Below are 20,171 nucleotides of genomic sequence, written 5' to 3' on the forward strand. Positions count from 1 at the left end.
GACAGACGATCTGCATTAATAGACAGTTTTAGGTACAGTAGTAGTGGCCCACAGCTGATTAGCAAAAGTATTTCAGTAAGACAGAAATGAATCCCATGATATTGCACCATGCTATGACGTTTTGTAGAATAAACAGTGCGAGTAGTGTCTTCAGACTGAACATTCCAAAAAGAAAAATTGCACTTATCCGGATGAACTTAATTAACCGAAAAAACAAAGTCTGGAATGTTGGACACTTCATGCACTCAACTGTAGCAGATTTAATTATGTAGCGGAGGGGGAGGGGCTATCAGACTCCAATATTGAATGACAAAATAACCATACAGTATAAAATTCATACAGTTTAAGTACATTGTTCATGAGTAAACATATTGCATAAGTAGCCTACATAGTGTATAAGTGCACAATTTGGAACACAACTTATGTTTTAATCTTAGTCCAATCAACTTACAATTAAGTGTCTGAAAACATTACATTCAGTTTGCACTCAAGTGCATTATTTTAAAAGTATATAATTTCCGTAATAATATATTTTTTAAAGCATGCTAAAGACAAAAGAAAGCAAATCTGACAATGGTGGATGCACTGTAATTTATGAGCTTGTGAACATAGTCAGGCATCTATGGCAGAGGCTGGCTGTTAATCCTATATTGTTGGGAACATTTTGACTGTATTCAATCCTCTTAGTCTGTAACTTTTCATGGTTGAAGAGTCAATGATTAATCTGCAGCCTTCCAGCATAACTTCTGTGACTTGAGTTTTGAGTTTGAGCTCATCCAAGTCATATTTTATTACAATAATTGTTGTATTGCTGTTCTAAAATATGGATCTTGACCAGAAAATGTGGATTACAACAATACAGATACTCAGTTAAAAATGAACACGATTTTTTTCTGTCTCATTTTCACTCAAAGAAAGCAGCACTAGGCGCTCCAGCAATTCCCGGGAACTTTTTTTTAAAATATCAGGTCATGAATCCTATCAAATATAAAAATAACTGAGACAAAAACTGAATCTGTGTCTAAATATATTCCCAACACATGCTTAATTTGTGTTAACAATGGCAGAAGACACCTACGATTCTCTATACTGGCTAGCATTATATAAGAAGCAATTGGTTTCTCTGGCAATATATCTCTCTATTTCTATCTGACAGATATTCCCTGTTTACCTGCCCTTCACCTTTTCACTCTCTGTGTGCACCTAGTATGCTTTTTGTATGCCGTAGTAGTTCATTCCACTGCACTCTGGAGAACATGCCAAGAGAACACGCTAACAGTAGTAGTACTATTTTCATTTTAATAGCGACTGGGTAAACAGTAATTAAGTTGTTTCCCAACAAAATTGTTGTTGGTGGAAAGGAGGAGTGCAGGTAATGGCAGACACATTTGCCAGCTTAGACCCGCATGAATTGGGTGCTGGTCTATCTGGTGGGCTCATGATGTGGGATGATGGATTGGTTGGCTTTTTTGACAGTCTATGACTGTGAGACCTGGCATATTCTGAGATCTCATTTGCATAGCTCAACAGACATTTGCCAGTCCATCCGAATTTAAAACACACACAGAACAGCTAATGTTCATATGTCATCTCCCACATATGGATGTTAAAAGATGACTGGTGTTAATCTGTCAGAAGACTACACTTTTCTGAGACTGCGTAATGTTAATTACTACAAAAATTAATTTAATTAACTTGTCCCTACTTTTAAAAAAAAATTATCAGCAAAAATAAGTAGTTAATCAGTCAAAAAGCATCTGATAATAATGTCACACTTTAGCTGCGTGAGGCACGTTCAGGAATATGAAGACGGATCAGGCTTAAAATCTATTTACGAACAAGACACATACCAAACTTAGCAAACTGTGTAGACGAGAACCGACAAGGGAGAACTGAAACTAGGGAGACTGTATACACAGACAAAGCTGCACACAGTGAGTGATGATCTCAATGAGGAGGATGACAGGTAACAGTTGAAACCAATTAACAATGAAAGACATGCTGCACAAACACAGAAGGCAAAACAAGACAGGTCTCACAGTGATAGTACGCAGCCTTGTGCCATAACGAGAGAGACGAAGGCGGGGAGGTGGGGTCTTGGGAGGAGGGGAGCAGGCGAAGAGCTGGAAACAGGAGTTGGTGAAGGGTTGGAGAGGGCAGGCAGATAACCAGGAGAAGAGCTTGGCAGAGAGGTGATCGGTCCAGAGGGAAGGATGGTGATCCATGGTGGAGCTGATGGAAGGAGGAGCCATGGAGGGTGAAGGGCTGAGGACTTCAGAACGGCTAATGACGGAGGCGGAACCAGTGGGAGAGGATAACAGGGTGGAGAGGTCTGACGGGCCATGGTGAAAAAGAGGATACAGAGGGACATGAGGAAGCCGATGGCTCTGGCGACTAAGGTGAAGGCGGGGATTCAGAAGGGTGCGGTGGAGAGTGGAGACAGAAGTGGAGACAGAGTGACAGAGGACCAAGGAGGAGCTGAAGGGAATGAGGAGTCCAATGGAGCCGGGGGGACGAAGGGACGAGGTGGAGCCAGAGGAGTGCAGTCCAGAGGTGAGGGCAGGTCGACGAACGACCATGGCGAATCCGGGAGGACTAGGGAGCCTAGTGGAGCTTGAGCACTGACCGGACCACGGTGGAGACGAAGGAGGTAGGAGCCAACACAGGGATCCTCTGACCACGATGGCGCTGAGGGCTGGAAGTCCCACAGCGAGCTCACCTCTCCAAGGGTCTTCTGAGGGCGAGATGCGGGACTAACAGTGGGGAGTGGAGATGAGGGCTGGAAGACGGGAGGAGGTGGGAGAGGGAGGTTGGGGGGGAGTTCAGGAAAACGGGGACTGTAGTCGCTTCCGGACTTGAGGCGAAGGCTATCTGGAACGGCGGTGGCCATTTTGAGAGGCTCTGGAACGGCGGTGGCCATTTTGAGAGGCTCTGGAACGGCGGTGGCCATCTTGAGAGGCTCTGGAGCGGCGGTGGCCATCTTGAGAGGCTCTGGAAGGGTGGTCTCGGTGGGACGAGACTCTGGACGAAGATAGGAGGAGTGGAGATGAAGAAGGCTGGTGACGGTGATTGAGCGGCGATGTCATAATCAGCCTCACCCACGGTGAAGGCTGAACAGTCAATGTTGATATCGATGAGAACAACTTATTTTCTAAAATAAGGCAGCTCTCCAGTGTGTTCTTGCTTTTACTCGTCGGACCTCGACGGACTAAACAAAAGAAATGAACCAGAGAAGATTTCCACATCAGAGTCTCCGAGCATAACTATGTAACTGCCATGGACCAATGGTAGTTTACCGGCTGGAGCAAACTTTTACTGGAAAGTTTGATTTGACAAGCAATTTCGACCTCCCCAAACTAACTCCAAACAAACTTCTCTTTGGACTGATTTTGCTCTAACTGACTAGTTAGTGTATCGTACAATATATCAATGCCTACATTTGGGTTTTCATGGTTTTTATGCACTATGCATGGCATAAATTTCGTCATCAGCATAGTATAGCCTATACTGTACACGCATAGCCAGATTTTTCTAACTGTGCATACTCTTTATTCTCAGCTCGCACATTTGCCTTTTTCAACGCTGACGGACCCGTTGTTTCACAGTCATAAAAGAAACAGATGAGACGTAACAAAGCCAAACTACTAGATGTACAATAACACATTTATGAGTGCTTGTGTGTGGCAGATTGCGAAATAAACAGTACTCTAGTTTAAATGAGTACAAATACATTTGATCATTAATTCCTTCTGGAGAGAAACAAAGCAGACACTGGAAAAGGAAGAAACTTCTAGTGTGAATGTGTTGAGTTTTTGTGTTTCCGCATGCAATCAAATGGAGTATAATTTGAAAGGCTATGTGTTTGGATGTATGCATACACTAAAAAGCGTTCACGTCAAAACGTATGTATGCTTTGGGCTTTAGCTTAATTAGCTTGACTGGTATTGAAGCTGGAATATTCCTTTAAACCTTATTTATGGTCTGTCTGACCTCTGAATTGAGGGTTGATAGGCTGGGCAGATATGATTGGTGTGGAAGAATGGATATTTTGGAACTGAAGGAGAAAGTTGATCGAAGTTGGGCGCCATGCCACAAGGAAGAGAAGAGGAGGCAGCTCAGTCAGGAGGGCCTGATTTATTACAGCAAGTCAGCATCCCGCCTGCGTCACGTCCCATACCAGGCGCCCACCGCAGCACGCACAGTGAGCAAACACGTGGACTCGTGGCGAATGATGAATCTAATTTTAACAGATCTATAGCGCAGCCAGACAGATTGAGAGAGATGGATGCACAGATAGAGTGCGCTCAAAATTTATTGCTTTCTGAAGGATGGTGGTGGAGGATAGGAAAACGAGGGCTAAGGAGAAAAGCGAGAGGGGCGGCGACAGCTAGAAGGAGAGTTTTCTGGGCAGAGAGCCTGCACTGCAATTTTTTAAAAAAAAAAATAAAAATCCTGTCGTATTTACAGAGGATTACTGGCAGCTGTGGTTGCCAGCATAATTCTGGAAAAATACAGTAAAAATGTAAACATATTTACAGTACAACCTGTTAATTTTAAAACTGTAATTTACAAAAAAAAAATTCCAAAAAATTCCAAAAAAGCCCTTTTCTGCTGACTAAGCAAGGCCACTAAGCAAGGATACTAAAATCAGTTACCATATACGGAACTATAATAAAACAGGGGTAAAGAGAAAACCACATGATGAATAAAAGTTACAAGCAGCTTTTCCGCAAGCTGGTAAATACTAAAATATTGAAGATACACACATTTTTTACTTCCAAAAAAAGTATATTTAACAGTATTTTACTGTAAAAATACATGAAATGAATAGATATATTACAGTATTTCTCTGTACATAGTAAAGGAACTTTCTGTTAACCAGTTAACAGGTTTTTACTCTAACATTTTTACAGTCTTTTACAGTTAAAATTACAATTATTTTTTACAGTGTGGGGTACAGTACTGAAGTATCTCATGGCCAGAGCATGAATGTTTAATGGACATGGTGGAGCCGAACAGGAGGAAGCCAAGTGCACTGCATCAATGGACAGCTGAAAAATGAGATGCGAGGGGAAGTGGTCCAGTCAGGGGGCAGGGAGAGAGGCGATCAGTATGCTGTCTGGCTGTCTGCCGGGCCCACGTGCGTCAGCAGGGTTGCATACTCACACACCCTCTCTACATCACTGTCAATTCATTGTGAAGTCCAGCAGCCTGTCCTGACGCACACAATACAACGGGATCTCAAAGTGTACATGCAGTCTGGCATTTCTGTCTCTATCTCTGACTGATGATAGTGTTGTCATGGCTGATGATAGTGTGCTGCATGTGTTACACAAAACGAAAAGTGATGACTCAACAAATGATAAAATGTATCTCTTCTTTTGTTACTCAGAGTTTTGTTCTTATCAGCCATGGTTTCTATTTCTGCAGCCTCAAGGTGTGTAGTTCCGCCCACACTGAAATCTCATTGGACAGAAGTACCACTCCTCATTAGGGATGCACCAATATTACAATTCTGCACTACTTTTACTATTTTTGTTTTTACTGAAAACTAAAATAAGTCATTTTAAATGCTACAAGTGAATTTTAGGCATCACAAAATTATCATGTACAAATCTAAAAAAATATATATGTTTATTTATTTTGAGATTCATTAAATATGGCCTTTAACAGTGTTATTAAATTATTAGTGTTTTTAAAGATTAAAACGGCGATAGATCGCGGTGCAGACAGATTGGTGTATGACATCAAAGTACTAAGCGAGAGGGGTGTATGCATTTCATTCAGATAAAGTAGCCTACCTCCCACCTATATACAGATCTACATATTGATGTAATAATTCCTTGTAGTAACAGCTTGTTTTATTAAGTTAGGGTTTATTAATATTATTAAAGTGTGAGTATTAAACTGCACTAGTCAATGAAAGCGTGCAGCTCTAACAAAGCATTGGTCAGAGTGGTCGCGCTGACCACTGCGCATCAGCGCAAACAAGTTATCCAACTGACACCTTAAAGCTCGTTCCACTGTAAATAGTTAATGCTATACATTTCAACCAAGTGTATAGAGTCCTTATTAAACATTCCATACATATTAAAATGACTGCAATGCATGTGGAAACTCCGTTCACGCGTACCTGATCACTTCATGTTTTTTCTCTGATTGGAAAGCTATCCAATCGTGAGACAAATGCCCTCTGATTGAGTCGAGAGCACACTTTTACATATTCCAGATGAAAATGAACAAAATGCATATATGCATTATATATGCTTGTTGAAGTCACAAATGTAAATTTTACTCCTCCCAAATTGGTAAAAAAAAAAAACATGCGAGTGTTATAACGGCTCCCGGTGTATATGACAGCGCTGCTGCAACACGCATCTCTTCAGCAAGCCGACGTGCAAACTGGCGCAAATGAAACTGAAAGTTTAGCTTACATTCTGAAGCTCAACACACAGTTGTCTTCATTAAAGTAGTGAGATGCAGTTATGTTACCAAGTGGAAGTGTAACACTTTTAACAAAACTGAAAGAAGTCAGTAAAAACACGAATGACCAGGTCCAATCTGTTCTTTAAAGTCTAATTTAGGCCTGAAAACAAAGATGACAAATCTAAAACAAATTTCATGAGAAACATTTTAATTTCTGTACTATTTCTGTGTTAGCCATTATGAATATTTAAAATATGTTTATGTTTATTTATACACGTGGCACAGTGATGGACTCGGAAACTTAAAAATGGCACTTTATGACAGATAGGTTGCCGACCCCTGCTCTAATAGCTCTTGCGGTATTTGATGTCTTACACCAATCGCTCTGCGCAGCACCACTTTACGTTGAACACACCTATTGTCTTGTCTAGTAATGTTTTTCATTGACTCTATTTGCCTGTGTTCTAGTTAGTTGTCATGGTTTCTTATTACTTACACACCTGTTCCTTGTATCGTTAATCATCTAGACCTGCTGTGTATTTAAGCCCTTTGTTCTGTCTGTTCATTTTCTTGTGTTAAATAAACAGATTTAATGTTCATGCGTAGAACCTGATATATCTTCATGTTCATTAAAAGTTTCTTGCTATCGTTAATTTTGTGTTGTGTCACACGTCTCCTTTTGGGAGTTATACTACATGCACCTTTGACACAATGAGACATTCAGATACATAAACCTGAAAAACAGAAGGGGTCATTTTTATCTTTGTATGTATGTGTAACACAACCAGCTAATGCAGAGCTAATGGAAATTTCAAAAGAGCAGCATTTATTTGAAATAAAAATCTTTTGTAAGGAAAGGAACTTTTAAAAAAAAATTTAAAAAAATACTGACCCCAAACTTTTCAACAGTAGTGTACCGATCATTTTCAAACTGCACAAATCCCAAATTCACCTTTATGTTTCCTACTGACTCAAACTCTGAACCACTAAGAAATGTATTTTCAATCTTCCAGATGCTGGATCATGATTCTTCCTCTTCACCCTCTGATGCTGAGTCAGACTAAACACTGGCATCACTCCTCCATTAGTCAGCACTCTAACCACACCGCTGGAGTACCATCTACTGAGCATCCTTGATTGTCGGCATTTGTGCCAATAAAAAGGGACATTTCTTTTTCTAAACCCAAGAAGTGTTTAAAGATATATCAGTGCATTATCAATGGATCATCCACAAACGTCACAGAAACAAGGTTCTTGAATCATTTTAGTGTGCTGTAGACCGTGGCCAAATCATAGATGCAGATGTAAACAAGAGCAATGAGTGTGTATCGATCAATAGGCCCATGCTCTCGATTCTTAAAAGATCAAAGACTTTCTGCTCAGTGATTTCCAAAGTGCTAAACCAGACGTTAAACTGTACTTAGACCAAGATTTCCACTGACTAAAACAAAGTACATGAAAAAAAACCCAGCTCTTCCATTCCCGGTGTGGACGATACATAAAATAAAATAAAGAAAAGGTTAAAAGGTAAACAAGGATCTTGAAGAGGTTGTCAAAGTCACAATATATAATAGCCAAAGACTTTAATTATACAAAGACGGTGCACTCAAATTATTATGAATGGGAGAAAGTGCAATGTGCAATAAAGCAGAATAAGTACCGCCTTCTAAATAAAAGAGAAGTATTCGATTTTGGATGCAGCGTCAGTGTTCTGAGACACACACTTAGGACTGCACATGGGCATTGGTTGGTCCAGCCTGAAAAATGCATTATGCATTATAATAATTATATTATTATTGTTGTTGTTAGATTTCATTGCTGATTTCAAATAGGAAACAGCTTTGGAGAATTTGATGTTTCCCCTTTCAAAGAGACAGGAGCTGTACTTGAATGACTGAAACAGCAGCCCGAGTGAAATGACTTTGATAATAGCATCTGCCAAATGCATAAGTGTAAACCTGATAGTTTTACATCATTGTATAAAATCTAGATCTTTAATGGCATTTAAATGGAGTCAGTGAGTGTCATGACGTGAATAAATCAGTCATCTGGCATGTTCTCCAACATGGGAGGGGTGTTTTTCATGTGTTGATCAAGCTTGAATTAGTAACATACTTTCTTTACTTTAATGCCACAGCAAAGTCATGCATAATTAACTGAATTCCACAGGGCTCTATTGAAGGTATCTATATATGGAACATCTTCCACTAGTGTTGTCTTGCATGGAACTACAGAGTAAGAGGAAGACTGTATTTGGGGGAGGGGGACCTGTGTCAATGCTGGCCCAAATACCAGCTGATTGACATATAAGGGTTAGTGACTTTTATGGAACAAGCCCTTTGCCCTGGGCCAGTGATGGCCTGTTACTTCCCATCCACATCAATCGGGTTTTTCAGCCTTTGGTGAAAAGTTGATGCTAGAGCATCAAGGTTCAAGGAGTATACAAGAATATGTGAGTGGTAAGTGATTTCATTGAGGAAGATATTTAGAAAAAATCATAGAAGACCAGGGTTTAAAGATGTTATTATATACATTATATATTATTATATATATGTAAGTATATACATTTATACCACGGGGCTGTTGAATGCTTAATTGAATCTGATTGGCTGATGAACGCAATTATTAATGTGCAATTATTTTCAGGGAAATGCACAGCTAAAGCAGTTGCAGGCAGGTCTTGACCAAATTACAGTTCCATATCACTTTGCCAAATGATTTCTGTTATTTCAAAGGTCCTTCCACAGCAAAAGAACCAAAACACACAACATCATTGACAGTGACCAAGCAAATAAATATAGTAAACGATAGTATAAAAACATTTTTTTATACAACGAATGCAATATTTTACAATACAAACTAAATATATTAGAATTTTTATGTTCCCTTTCAAGGGAACTTCGAGCTGCGTCAAACGCTGCGGGAACGCCCCTGCGTTGTGCGTCATGAAGCACGTATGGAATCAGCCCAATGGAGAGATGAAACGTCATAGGCGGGTGACGTCATCGACCAGGAAACTATAAAGCACCCCAAAAACACAAGCGCATTAGCTTCTGTGCTTTCAGTCGCGCTACATGTGAATCTGTCCCTGTGTGATATTGTCTGTCTTACATACCCTGCACCACACAAACAATTTATCCCTATATATATATATATTGAGAGATTATGGCGGACGAACAGCAGTTTAGAAAGTGTGTTCCTCCCTGCTCGCGTTATTTAACGAGCGGGGATACACATGATCTTTGTGTTGTTTGTTTGGGAGTTCAGCATGCCCAGTTTGCTCTCGAGGGAGCAGACTGTGAGCATTGCGAGCGTTTGCCGTTAAGGACGCTCCGCTCCCGCCGGTCGCTCTTTGAGGAGAGCGGTTCGGTGCGCGCTCCCCGCGGTTCGGGTCCCGCTTCTGCCGAGGCAGAGCGGCGGCGCTTATCGTGGGGATCGCAGATGGATCTCACAGCGGGGTTTGAGACGGGCTCTGCCTTATCTCTCCCTTCACCTGTGAGATCCAGTGCCTCAGTCCCGGGTTCGGAAGCACGCGCTGCGGTTTCTTCCGCTCGGGCTGAGGCACCAATGCTATCCAGTTCTGAGGAACTTGATGTTGTTAGTGTTGAGGGAGATGTGGAGGATTCGCCACCCCACACTCCTGAGAGTGATGAGCTTTTGGAGGTGTTAACAAGAGCTGTTGAAAAACTTAATATTGAATGGCCAGTGACTAGACAGGAGTCTGTTTCTAAATCAAAGTTGGATGAGAGATTTTTGCCGTCACGTGTGCAGCCTCCACGCCGGTGCCTGCCGTTTTTCCATGATCTCCACACCGAGGTGTCGAAATCATGGAGAAAACCGGTGTCATATAGAGTGTTTAGTCCCCAGACTTCAACATACGCTAATATTATGGGAGCCAAGGCTCATGGTTATGGTGCGTTGCCTCGTGTGGAAGAGACGCTTGCGAGCCATCTCTCCCCCGAAGCAGCATCATCTTTTAAGGCACCGGCATTACCCACCAAGCCTTTAAGAAACACTTCGGCTTTGGTGGGTAAAGCATATTCGGCAGCAGGTCAGGCTGCGTCATGTCTGCATACTATGTCAATCTTGCAGGCATACCAGGCTGATCTGCTAAGGGACATGAGTGAGAGTGAGGAGGTCAGTACTGACGTAGTTCGCGAACTGCGTCAGGCTGCTGATTTATCCCTGCGTGCCACCAGAGAATCGGCCAAATTAATGGGTCGTTCTATGGCAGCTCTGGTGGCCGCAGAAAGACATTTGTGGTTAAATCAGACTAATATTAAAGAGAGAGAAAAAGCTTTTCTTTTAGATGCTCCTCTTTCTCCCATGGGGTTGTTTGGTGATGCTGTGAATTCAGTTATCGATAAATTCCAAGAAGAAAAGAAACAAACTGCAGCTTTTAAAAAGTTTCTTCCCCTTAAAGTTCATGTCCCTGGGGCTGCTGGGCGGGAGCAGCCCCGGCCGTCTTCGAGCTCATCACATAGAGCGCAGCAGAGGCAGAGTGTCGCGTCTCGTGCTCCCCCTGCTGGACAGTGGGCTCAGCCGCGACACTCTCAGCCGAAGCCTTCTCCCAGTAGAACTGATCTGAGGACAGTTATATTGGCTAAGAAGGCTTCGGCTAAGAAGAAGTCCTGACGCCAAGCCGTTCAGGATGCTGAGGGTGGTCCCCACCGAGGCGGAAAGGTGTTCACCTCTTTTTACGGTGCCCATTCCTCCTCGGTGCCCTCAGGGGCTCGTTCTGCCAACCCCGCCTTTATGCCGGGGCACAGACGATCCCAGCGAGCGCTTTCCCGAGGGACGCTCGCTCCCTCTGAGGAGGGTCTCAGAGCGGTCAGACCAGTTGTTCCCTGCCGGTGCGCCGTTACAGGGCGCTGCGTCTGCTGCTCAAGTTACACCAGAGGCCAGTCTCGAGAGGCTGGTACCCTTAGTAGAATTTCTGGCAGAGTGGAAAAGCCTTCCAAAAATATCTCATTGGGTCCTGCAGACAGTAGAAAAGGGTTATGCTATCCAGTTCAGGTGTCGTCCACCAAAATTCAGAGGGGTTCTGCACACAGTGGTGGGCCCCGAGCAGGCTCTGGTATTGGAACAAGAGGTGAAAACGCTCCTTCAAAAAGAGGCTATAGAACGGGTTCCTCCTCCCAGTTTGGAGTCAGGTTATTACAGCCGATATTTCATCGTTCCAAAGAAGGATGGGGGGTTGCGTCCAATTTTAGACCTGCGCATATTGAATCGCTCGGTAGGGAAGCTAAAATTCAAGATGCTCACTATCAAGCAGATCGTGTCTCAAATCAGGTCCGAGGACTGGTTTGTCACGATAGATCTGAAGGACGCATACTTCCATGTGTCCATCCTTCCACAACACAGGAAGTTCCTGAGGTTCGCCTTCGGGGGCGAGGCGTACCAGTACAGGGTTCTTCCGTTTGGCCTAGCTTTATCTCCCCGCACTTTCACGAAATGCATGGATGCAGCACTAGTGCCTCTGAGGCTTCAGGGCATTCGTATTCTCAATTACATCGACGATTGGTTGATTTTAGCTCAGACCGAGCAGATGGCGGTTCGGCATCGAGATGTCGTCCTCGCTCATATCAGAAAGTTGGGGTTGAGGCTGAACGCAAAGAAAAGTGTATTATCTCCTTCCCAGAAGACCACTTTTCTGGGTGTCGTTTGGGATTCGGTATCGATGCGGGCGCGACTCTCTCCGACCCGCATCGCTTCGATTCTCTCAGCTGTGAAACAAGTGAAGCTAGGCCAGCTACTCACTGTCAAGCAGTTTCAGAGACTGTTGGGTCTGATGGCAGCAGCGTCCAACGTTATACCTTGCGGCCTGTTGTACATGAGACCGCTACAGTGGTGGCTCAGGACCAAGGGATTCTCCCCGAGGGGAAATCCGCTCCGCACGTTCAAAGTCACGCGGCGCTGCCTTCGTGCTCTGGTCATGTGGAGAGAAACTTGGTTCCTATCCAAAGGTCCTGTGCTGGGGGCTCTTTGTCGTCGCATAACGCTAACGACGGATGCTTCCCTCACAGGGTGGGGGGCGGTCATGAGTGGTCGCCCAGCCCAAGGTCTGTGGCAGGATCATCATCTTTCGTGGCACATAAATTGTCTAGAGATGTTGGCTGTGTTTCAGGCTCTGAAACACTTCCTAACAGACCTGAGAGGCCATCATGTGTTAGTTCAATCAGACAACACGTCGGTGGTCTCTTATATAAATCATCAGGGGGGCCTGCGGTCTCGCCGGCTTTACAAGTTGGCCCGTCAGATCCTCCTGTGGTCCCAAGGGAAGCTACTATCTCTGAGAGCAATGTATCTCCCTGGGTATTTGAATGTGGTAGCAGACTCCCTGTCGAGGCAGGGGCCGAGGCCAGGGGAATGGAGACTCCACCCCGAGGTGGTGGAGCTCCTTTGGTTGAGTTTCGGTCGCGCCGAGGTGGACCTATTCGCTTCCAAGGAGACCACTCATTGTCATCGGTGGTTCTCCATCACTCTTCCAGCCCCCCTGGGGTTGGATGCTATGGTGCAGCCGTGGCCGAGGTCACGTCTGTACGCCTTTCCCCCGATTGCTCTGTTACCAGGAGTTCTGGAGAGGGTCCGCCGGGACGGGGTCAGTCTACTACTAGTAACCCCGTTCTGGCCGGCCCGAGTATGGTTTGCGGACCTGATTTCTCTCCTGGACGGTTCTCCTTTGGAGCTCCCGGTCAGGAGGGATCTACTCTCCCAGGCGGGGGGCACGATACTTCACCCCCGCCCAGAATTGTGGAAACTGTGGGCTTGGCCTCTGAGGGGGCCCAGCTCATAGACTCCGGTCTCTCAACCGAGGTTGTTGAGACCATTCTTAACTCCAGAGCTCCATCCACGAGGAAGCTTTATGCCTTGAAGTGGAAACTTTTCACTTCTTGGTGTGGAGAACACCTGCAGGACCCAGTTAACTGCCCAGTGGGTGCAGTGCTGGAATTCCTGCAGGAGCGCTTCTCCACAGGGTTATCCCCCTCCACACTAAAGGTGTATGTGGCGGCACTAGCTGCTTACCACGTCCCTTTCAGTGGAGTTTCTCTTGGGAGACACCCGCTTATAACTCGTTTCCTCCGTGGCACTTTGAGGCTGAGGCCAGCAGTTCGTACGAGGGTGCCGACTTGGGATCTGGCCATTGTATTAGAAGGTCTTTCCCTAGCTCCTTTTGAACCTATCGAAGAAGTTCCCGAGAAGTTTCTCACTTTTAAGACTATCTTTTTGCTTGCTATCTCTTCACTAAAAAGAATCGGAGATTTGCAGGCTCTGTCGGTTTCACCCTCGTGCCTGGAATTTGCACCTGGCATGGTTAAAGCTTTTCTGCATCCTAGACCAGGTTACGTTCCTAAGGTTCCTACTAATATTGTTAGACCTACGGTTCTGCAGGCTTTCTGTCCTCCTCCATTTATGTCATCGGACCAGGAGAAACTTAATTCACTCTGCCCTGTTAGGGCATTAGACGCTTATGTCCACAGAGCTGCCCTGTGGAGGAAATCAGAACAACTTTTTGTATGTTTCGGGCCACCCAGGAAAGGGTGTCCGGCGTCTAAACAGAGAATGAGCAAGTGGGTGGTTGAGGCTATCTCACTTGCTTATGAGTCGGCTGGCCAGCCTTCACCTTTGGTTGTCCGAGCTCACTCTACCAGGAGTATGGCTGCTTCTAAAGCTCTTTTGTCGGGGGTTTCCCTGAGTGATGTTTGTGATGCGGCTGGATGGTCTTCACCGCATACTTTTATTAAGTTCTATGACCTAGACTTAAGCTCTACCCCTGGGGCACAGGTGCTCTCGTCCTCTGTGCGCTAGTCTCACATGACGGTCATTTGGTCCTATGGCGACGTGGGTATTCGCGTTCCCGCAGCGTTTGACGCAGCTCGAAGTTCCCTTGAAAGGGAACGTCTCGGTTACGTATGTAACCCTAGTTCCCTGATAGGGAACGAGACGCTGCGTCGCTCCGCCATACTCCCGGCACTCCCGTTAGCGCTTCCTTCAAGCCTATCAGAAGCTAATGCGCTTGTGTTTTTGGGGTGCTTTATAGTTTCCTGGTCGATGACGTCACCCGCCTATGACGTTTCATCTCTCCATTGGGCTGATTCCATACGTGCTTCATGACGCACAACGCAGGGGCGTTCCCGCAGCGTTTGACGCAGCGTCTCGTTCCCTATCAGGGAACTAGGGTTACATACGTAACCGAGACGTTTTTTAATTTATTTTAATTTAAGTTTTCTCTCATAAATGAGAAAACAGCCTAAAGTACTGAAGTACAATACAGATTAAATAAGTTAAGTGAAACAAGTTACAGTATTCTTGTTCAAAATGCCTTAATAATCACAAATTATCACAATTTTTAATGCACTATAACCATAAAATATCACAATATGATTGTATGGTGATCCATACATCAATATAATATTGTATCGCCAAGTCCCTCCTCATTCCCAAATTTAATGTGTTCAGGGAAAACACAACAAGACTACATTGAGGAACAACAGAGTAACTTATAGAAAGTCATAGAAATCACTCAACTGTCGTACCATTGTACTCCCCAAAAAGACAGAAACTCAGATAATGGCCAGAATTTTATCCAACTTCCTAACAGTTGAACGAGTCTGTGGATTATAGAAACATCCAGTTCAAAAAGGCTCTACCTACAAATTTCTAAATGTGACAAACTCTTCCATTGCTTCAGCGGGTAGACTGCTCAGGCACGGTTTGCACTGGCTGTGGTGGCGGACTAATACTGAGCGCTAGAAGAGCGAGAGTATCAGAGACAGGAAACTGCCTTTGAAGTGCTGAGAAAGTAGAAATGGAATCCAGCCACAGACATAGATAAGACATTCACTTCAGAGTCTATGCTACTAGGGAGCTATTTGAAGATTTGTCTACGTTTTTCCTGTTTAAAACTGAACAAGATATCCTGAACGCAAATGAGATACACAACCTACTGCACATCATATATATATGAATATATATGTGTGTGTGTGTGTGTGTGTGTGTGTGTGTGTGTGTGTGTGTGTGTGTGTGTGTGTGTGTGTGTGTGTTGTGTGTTTTAGTTTACCTCAAGGGCATCCAAGATGTAGGTGTCTTTGTTTCCGCAGTAACGTTAGTTTACTAGTTTATTTTTATATTTTTAGGTCAAACCGTTCTTGTCTGTCAGTCATATAAGGGCCTGTTCACATATCGCGTCTTTTGCGCGCTCAAGTTCGTTATTTCAAATGTAGGCACGCGTTATGCGCGCTCATAACGGAAGCGACGCAGTCGCGGTGCGACGCGCTCGTTTTTTCCAAGCTCTTCCGCGCCGGTTCGAGATAAAAACATCTCAACTTTTCAGAATGCCGCAAGCGTTTTCCTTGCGGAGAGCGCAGCTGATGGTTGCTAAGCAACGACAGACGCCTCCGGAGCGCAACCGCCGTGTAGCGCTTTGGGAAAAGGAGAACGCGGCGCGCCTAGCGTTTCTACGCGTTTTTAGGCGCTATATGTGAGCGCAGCCTAAAGCCACTTAAATGTCCTAATTTAAAAGCCTACTCCTGTACTCTAAGCCCTGTCTGTGAAACCAGGCGATAAAGTTATAATATCTTAAACAACTTTGTTTCCCAAGTAGGCTAAATTAATATTGAATGTTTATATATTGTTTAAGGAATGATCCCCCCCCCCCCTCCCCCCTCATGCCCCCGTCCTATAAATGCAAAAGATACCACTAAAAGATAACAATAAAACTCCCCCAGAATCAATGGAGCCAACAAAATTCGTTTGGAAATTGGCTGCCTCAGCTGTCCGCTCTGTGGTTCTTTCTTTGCAATCTGTCCTACCAAGACATAGAAACGTTTATGAAAGTGACATGCTCATGTGAGTTGTGTTGGAAATTCAGTCAGATGTGATGACAGGCTGCTTGTTTGTTATATAAACTATTAAAATTTTTCCACAGGGAAGAATCCTACCCGCTTATCATTCTGCTAGATCAAGCTATCACAGCCTGAGGATGAAAGAGAAGTGATGACTGTTGGAAAACACATCCAATGTTATCCAACACCGCTTAAAAATGAGCAGCTGTCAGGTCCCCCGCTAGCCTTCCTCTAACAGGTTTTCCATGAAACATAGACTGCGGTACAAACATCAAGAGCAAGTTTTCTTTAGATTCTCCATTTCCATCTGGCAGCTACATCAACAATGCCTAAGGGTTAAGAACCCAGCAGAATCTAGTCTGCTAGCATGTGCTAACTGCTAAAACAAATCACCATCATTTCATATGTACCCACATCAGCTCAAATCACATCCAGGTCCGTTAGCCCCTCATGGTAGATGCTGTAACTATGACATTGTAGGGAATACAGGGTAATATAATATAATATAATATAATATAATATAATATAATATAATATAATATAATATAATATTTGAATGATTTCTGAAGGATCATGTGACATTGAAGACTGGTAATGGGCTGCTGAAAATTCAACTTTGCCATCACAAAAAATAAATTATATTATAAAATATATTTAAATAGAAAACAGTTATTTTAAATTGTAATAATATTTCACAGTATAACAGTTTAAACTGTATTTTTGATCAATTATATGCAGCCTTTGTGAGCATAAGAAAATTATATAAAAAACATTTTAAAAATCTTACCAACCCCAAAATAATCTTATTAATATTATATTATATCATATTATATTATATTATATTATATTATATTATATTATATTATATTATATTATATTATATTATATTATATTAGTCACATTTCATTTAAGGCTCAGGTGATTAGCTTAATTATTTTGAGATGCACGAGATCTGACATCTCTCTCCAGGTATAATAAGCCTCCTTGATGTCAATCTAGACAAATTTAGATAAAAAGATCAATTTGAGCCCCTGCCAAAATGACATTCGAACAAACACAAAACTAGTTTAAAAGGGGAAAGCTGTTGGGCACATGCACTTCTCATGAGGGAAGATGGTCTTTTCCTGAGGTGGACTGCTGGAGGTCTCAACAAGTTCAGTGCGGTCAGCTAGCATTGAGCCTTGAGGGCCTACAGTACCTGGAGCCATGCATCAGGTCATGACTCTCAGACGGCTGCCTCCCAGTCCTCTGTTTAGACAGATCAACAAAGCATAGATCTGGCATCTGGCCAGTTTGTTGGCCTGTTTGCCAGCTAACAGCTTGGAGACGGGAGGGTGAGGGCAGGGAGAGATCTGCATTAGGGCTGGGATAGTGCAGAGTGGCTCTGACACACAGGAGGGAGACAGTGAGCGAACGTAGCAAAGTGCACAGTCAGAACAGCAAGGTGAAATATGTTTCACTGTCACATTAAGGGGATGACACAGCTCAAAGGTAAGATGATCACATTCCGCTTTATAATACAAAAAAAATTGGGGTTAAATAACACCTACATACAGCAACATATCAAACCAAGAATAATGTCTCTGTTGACATAGGAAATGTATAATTATTCATAGTGCATCCAATGAAAAAGTTCTCAAAATGTGACCCAAGATTGGATGCTCCTTGCTGCTACACACTTAGCAGCCCTCTAGTGGATAAATTGGAAATTGCAGGGCTATGTGAGTCCATGAACCCAACATTTGAAATAAAGACAGACCACTTATTTAAACTAGTCTGAACTGAAGGTCGGTCAGATTCACAGAACACATCTTGAATTGCAATTATGATGGCTATTAGAGTGGTCTAATGTTTAAAAAGCTAAAGACATCTGAGGACGATCCGGAAAGGCAGAATATTCATAAAGTGAATTACTATGACAATCTACAGCACAAAATGACTGATATAGGCTAGTAAAATACTACTGAGCACAACACCATACATATTCCCGGTAAAAGCACCTTCAGATGTGTAATTAAAGTTCCCCAATTAATATTTTCAGAGCTTAAATATAGTTCAAACAAAATGAAAACTTTTTCATCATTTACTCAATCTCATGAGGTTGCAAACCCTAAAGGACATGTTAGGCAAAATCAGCCTCAGCTCAAATATACAATGAAAGTGAATGGTAACATATAAATTTGTGCTTAGTAAGAAAATCAGTAATGTTCATTTTGGAGTGATCAATCCCTTTAATTTAATAGAACACACTTAATATGAAGTATACAAGCCTAAAGTTGCTCATGGCATTGAAGAACAGATGAATATGGATGAATTAACACTTCAAACCCTCGTTTTGCAAGCTAAGATTACTTTAAAAAAAAAACACTAGCACTCAAACAGAAATGTCACTATGGCATAGCAATAATATTTATGCAAAGAGTAAACTATAATTATTATAATAATAAAAACAAAATAACCCAGAGCTGCTATAATGCTGTTTACTTTAAAATATTCCATATGATCAAATTAGAATTTATATATATTATTAGAAATTGACCCAATCCCAGAATTTTATTTTAAACTAAGCAATATCTCACAACAAACATAAAGCTGTATATAATAAATTGCACTTCAACTCACCTTGAGCAGCTGTTCCTCTGGTGCTGAATACACTTGCTATCAAAGTGGCCACATACCAAATCATAGTACTATTGCCAACCAGAAAGAAACCTCATCATATCTCAAAGTGCCCCTTTCAATAAATCATTCTTAGCCGAGCCCCTGGACGTTAGACTCGCTGTCAGCTGTTGATACCCTTTTATTCATGCCCAGCATACTTTTCTCCGACGGTTCCCTTCATTCTTCCCTCCCCTTCTTTCCTTTCGCATCCTCTCTCGATGAAATAGAGCACCTGCACCAGCGCACGGCAGCCAGACGCGGCTTGATGGCAATGCCAGCGTGAAACCAAGCATGACAATTTAGCTGTTAGCTCCGCCCCCGCTCTGATTTCATTGGCCAGTGGTGTAGGCGTCGGGGCGGGTATTGGTCGCCTCTCCGTCACTCTCCATGTAAAAACTGAGAGCACCGCGTTTCAAGGTGAGTTGGAGCGTGAAGTGGCGTCGGGACCGCAGTATCATGCGCAAAAGCGAAGTCGTGTAAGCAGACTGTCGGAGACCCTCCATGGGTATAAAGCCGCGTGTGGTGAAAGTTAAATGTGTGGAGGGGTAGACGTCAGACTTTCGTGTGGGAAGGAAATCCTCAACCTGTATGCGTCATTCGCATTTCATCCCATCGATTGCACTGCGCGCGGTGTGTTAGGATTGAGACATTAAAAACTGGAGCCACACTGAATTATCCGTAGTGATGTCACTTGTTAGTGACATCATGGTTGAACCAAATTTTTAGCTCTAAACTAATTCTAGAAGGAGGCAAGTACCTAGAGCACTGTAATGATATGACACCGTTATTATGAGTTAAATGGACATCATGAATCAATCGCAGCGTCCAAAATAGTCCAAAAGATGTTGTATGCATGACTCATTAGCCTACTTGATGGTCACACCAACCTTTCCATTTAAATAAATAAATAAACAATCTGTCAATGTCATTTACTCAGCCTTAAGTAATTCTAAATCCACATGCTTTTTTCTAGCCTAGCCTACTCTAAAACAAAAATTAGAACTTTTAAAGAATCTTAACATCTTACATCTTTTCCATTCAGTAAAATGGGTTGTTAAAACACAATTTTGGGTAAAATATGGACAAACTCAAACATTGGGTTAATAATGTAATTTAAAAAAAAGTGTAACCTTATGGCACGATATTTTTTTTTATATCAGTCGATATCGATAATTATCACGATAAATGTCAAATCTTTGTTTCTTTCAAATTTAAAGGCCGATTTTCGCTCCTAAGGGA

At 42.9% G+C, this 20,171-nt stretch overlaps 1 protein-coding gene across 4 annotated transcripts in view; it reads right to left on the bottom strand.

The window, feature by feature from the left end:
- igsf9bb (immunoglobulin superfamily, member 9Bb) overlaps positions 1 to 19,152 on the bottom strand; it is a 143,844-nt gene extending 124,692 nt beyond the window's left edge. For all 4 annotated transcript variants that reach the window (XM_077233172.1, XM_077233173.1, XM_077233174.1 and 1 more), the window contains exon 1: positions 18,894 to 19,152. In XM_077233172.1, the coding sequence (XP_077089287.1) occupies positions 18,894 to 18,957 (64 nt within the window). In that variant the 5' untranslated portion in view covers positions 18,958 to 19,152. The remainder of the gene's footprint in view (positions 1 to 18,893) is intronic.
- Positions 19,153 to 20,171: the final 1,019 nt, after the last annotated feature.

The sequence above is a fragment of the Siphateles boraxobius genome, unplaced genomic scaffold, assembly GCF_051911475.1.
Source record: "Siphateles boraxobius isolate OS27281-9 unplaced genomic scaffold, OSU_SipBor_1 18, whole genome shotgun sequence".
Taxonomy (NCBI): domain Eukaryota; kingdom Metazoa; phylum Chordata; class Actinopteri; order Cypriniformes; family Leuciscidae; genus Siphateles; species Siphateles boraxobius.